Source organism: Notolepis coatsorum, assembly GCF_963971535.1.
Source record: "Notolepis coatsorum genome assembly, chromosome: 6".
NCBI classification, from domain to species: domain Eukaryota; kingdom Metazoa; phylum Chordata; class Actinopteri; order Aulopiformes; family Paralepididae; genus Notolepis; species Notolepis coatsorum.
The window spans coordinates 174,987,073-174,988,981 of NC_140170.1; the positions used below are offsets into that span (position 1 = coordinate 174,987,073).

The 1,909-nt window shown below is 51.0% G+C and overlaps 1 protein-coding gene across 1 annotated transcript; it reads right to left on the reverse strand.

Moving 5' to 3' along the window:
* Window positions 1–647: 647 nt before the first annotated feature.
* cfap20dc (CFAP20 domain containing) lies at window positions 648–1,703 on the reverse strand (the record flags this gene model as incomplete). The annotated part of the gene is made up of 1 exon (XM_084315843.1): window positions 648–1,703. The coding sequence occupies one exon, from the start codon at window positions 1,701–1,703 to the stop codon at window positions 648–650; it is 1,056 nt and encodes a 351-aa protein (XP_084171969.1).
* Window positions 1,704–1,909: the final 206 nt, after the last annotated feature.

The following is a 1,909-nucleotide window of genomic DNA, read 5'->3' on the forward strand; positions in this document are numbered from 1 at the left end:
GGGCACCCCTTCTAGTGAGAATAGCGATGTACCACACCTCAACGAAAGGTTTAGCATGTTCCAATCTGTTGGCTTTTTCCTTCTAGTGTGACAATTCCTGCGAGTGCGACGTGTTCTTCGACATTGGACAAAAATGAAAAGTCCCTCCTCCACGATCCCTGGCGAACTCCGTGATGATGACAAAATTAATGCATAGGGAGCCCCGTCTCCCGGCCAAGACACAGCAATAGTTGATGACGCTATGATAAGCTAGTCTGACACTAGGTGACCATTGTGAAAGACAAAGACATTGTGCAGTGTCCCATAGACGTAATCACACAGGCCAGGGAAAGGAAAGGTATGACATGTCACGAGAACATTATGAATAAAAATCTCTTCCGTTTATTTATTTCTTGTACACAGTACACCGCAGATATGGTGTGGTTTAAAATTATATGTTTCTCTTTCTAACCATCTCTGTCAGAATGTGAGAAGCTGACTTGACTGCTGTGCTGCTGCCTCTCGCTCCATATACACCCCCCGCTGAGAGCCTGACCCGCTGTTTGACCTCCTCAGAGGTCGTCGGGCACCCCCCCCCCCCCCCCCCCCCCCCCCCGCTGGACGGAGGGGAAGACATCCGCCTCGGCTCACGGCTGGCTCCGCTCGGCTCACCAAGGGTGCTGACCACTCTGGGTCATTTGGTGGACCCATAGCTTGGTGGAGCCCTGCCTGTCAGACGCTTTGTCTCCGGGGGGATGAGGCTGTAGGCCATCGGGTCTCCCCATCAGCTCAAATTCCTTGTTGTACTTACAATGCCCAGCCCACTCGTCATGGAATGGTTTCTCACTCTCTGGACACGTCTGGCTGGTTCTAGCACTAGAGCCGGGCCCTGTCTGCAGTGGCCATCCCTCCGCGCCCTCTGAGGTCCCAGTGGCGTTCCTCGTGGTTTGTGGAGGAGGCCCAGGGACCCGGCAACCGAAGGCAATGTGGGAGGGATCCAGCTGGATCCTGGTTATCCGGGAGCCGGCTGACCCAGCGCTGACCGGCTGATCGTACTCAGGGTTCACCGGGCCGCTCCTCACACCTGCCAGGCGCACCCTCTCCATGTTCAACAACTGGGTCACATGTCGCACATCTGGCAGAAACCGACAGCTACGAGGGATGGAGTCCTCGTCGAAATCCATTCCACTCTGAAACGCATCGGCCTTCATGGTGAAGATTCTTCGCAGTTTGCAGTTGGCAGAAACAGTGATACCGTCAAGCGTCGAGAAAACTGCTCTTTTAGACTGCCCTTCGGTGAGCGTCGCAAGGTCAATGCACAAGTTAGACCAGATATTGCGTCTCAAGCCCGCAAAAGGGATTTTCACATGCAGCGGCGTAGTGGAGAACTCTTTGTACGCTGTCGATAGGTACATTCTCCTTTTCATATGGCCAACGTCCGTTATTAGAAGCTCTGCGGAGAAGTTTTTGGATTGAGGAACATTCACCTGAAGGACCAAGTACCTTTGAAGGAGCCCAAGAGGCGTTTTGCCATCTTCTGGCATTTGCATTTTAATACCTTGGATTTTACTGTTCAGACAGTACACAAATCCTTTCACTTCTTTATCGAACTCTTTATGTATGGCTGAGGGTCCTCCATAAAGTTTCCATTTTGCCACAGGATCTTTTCCCTGTGCAGTGAATATCTCTACTACAGGTCCACCCTGGTAATCGTTTTTGAACATTTTACAAACTGTTAGCTACTGTAGAACTGTAGATGTCTGTGATTTGCTGGACCAGGGTCTCCAATGTAACGTTTTTTTAAATTTTTTATTACTTTTTACAAAATGGCTGCAATTCCCCTCCGTGATGACAGGTGGCAGCAGTGTAGATTAGAACGTTAGCACAGGAAGTCAGACCGGAAGACGGTTGCGACCCGAAGAAGAAGAGC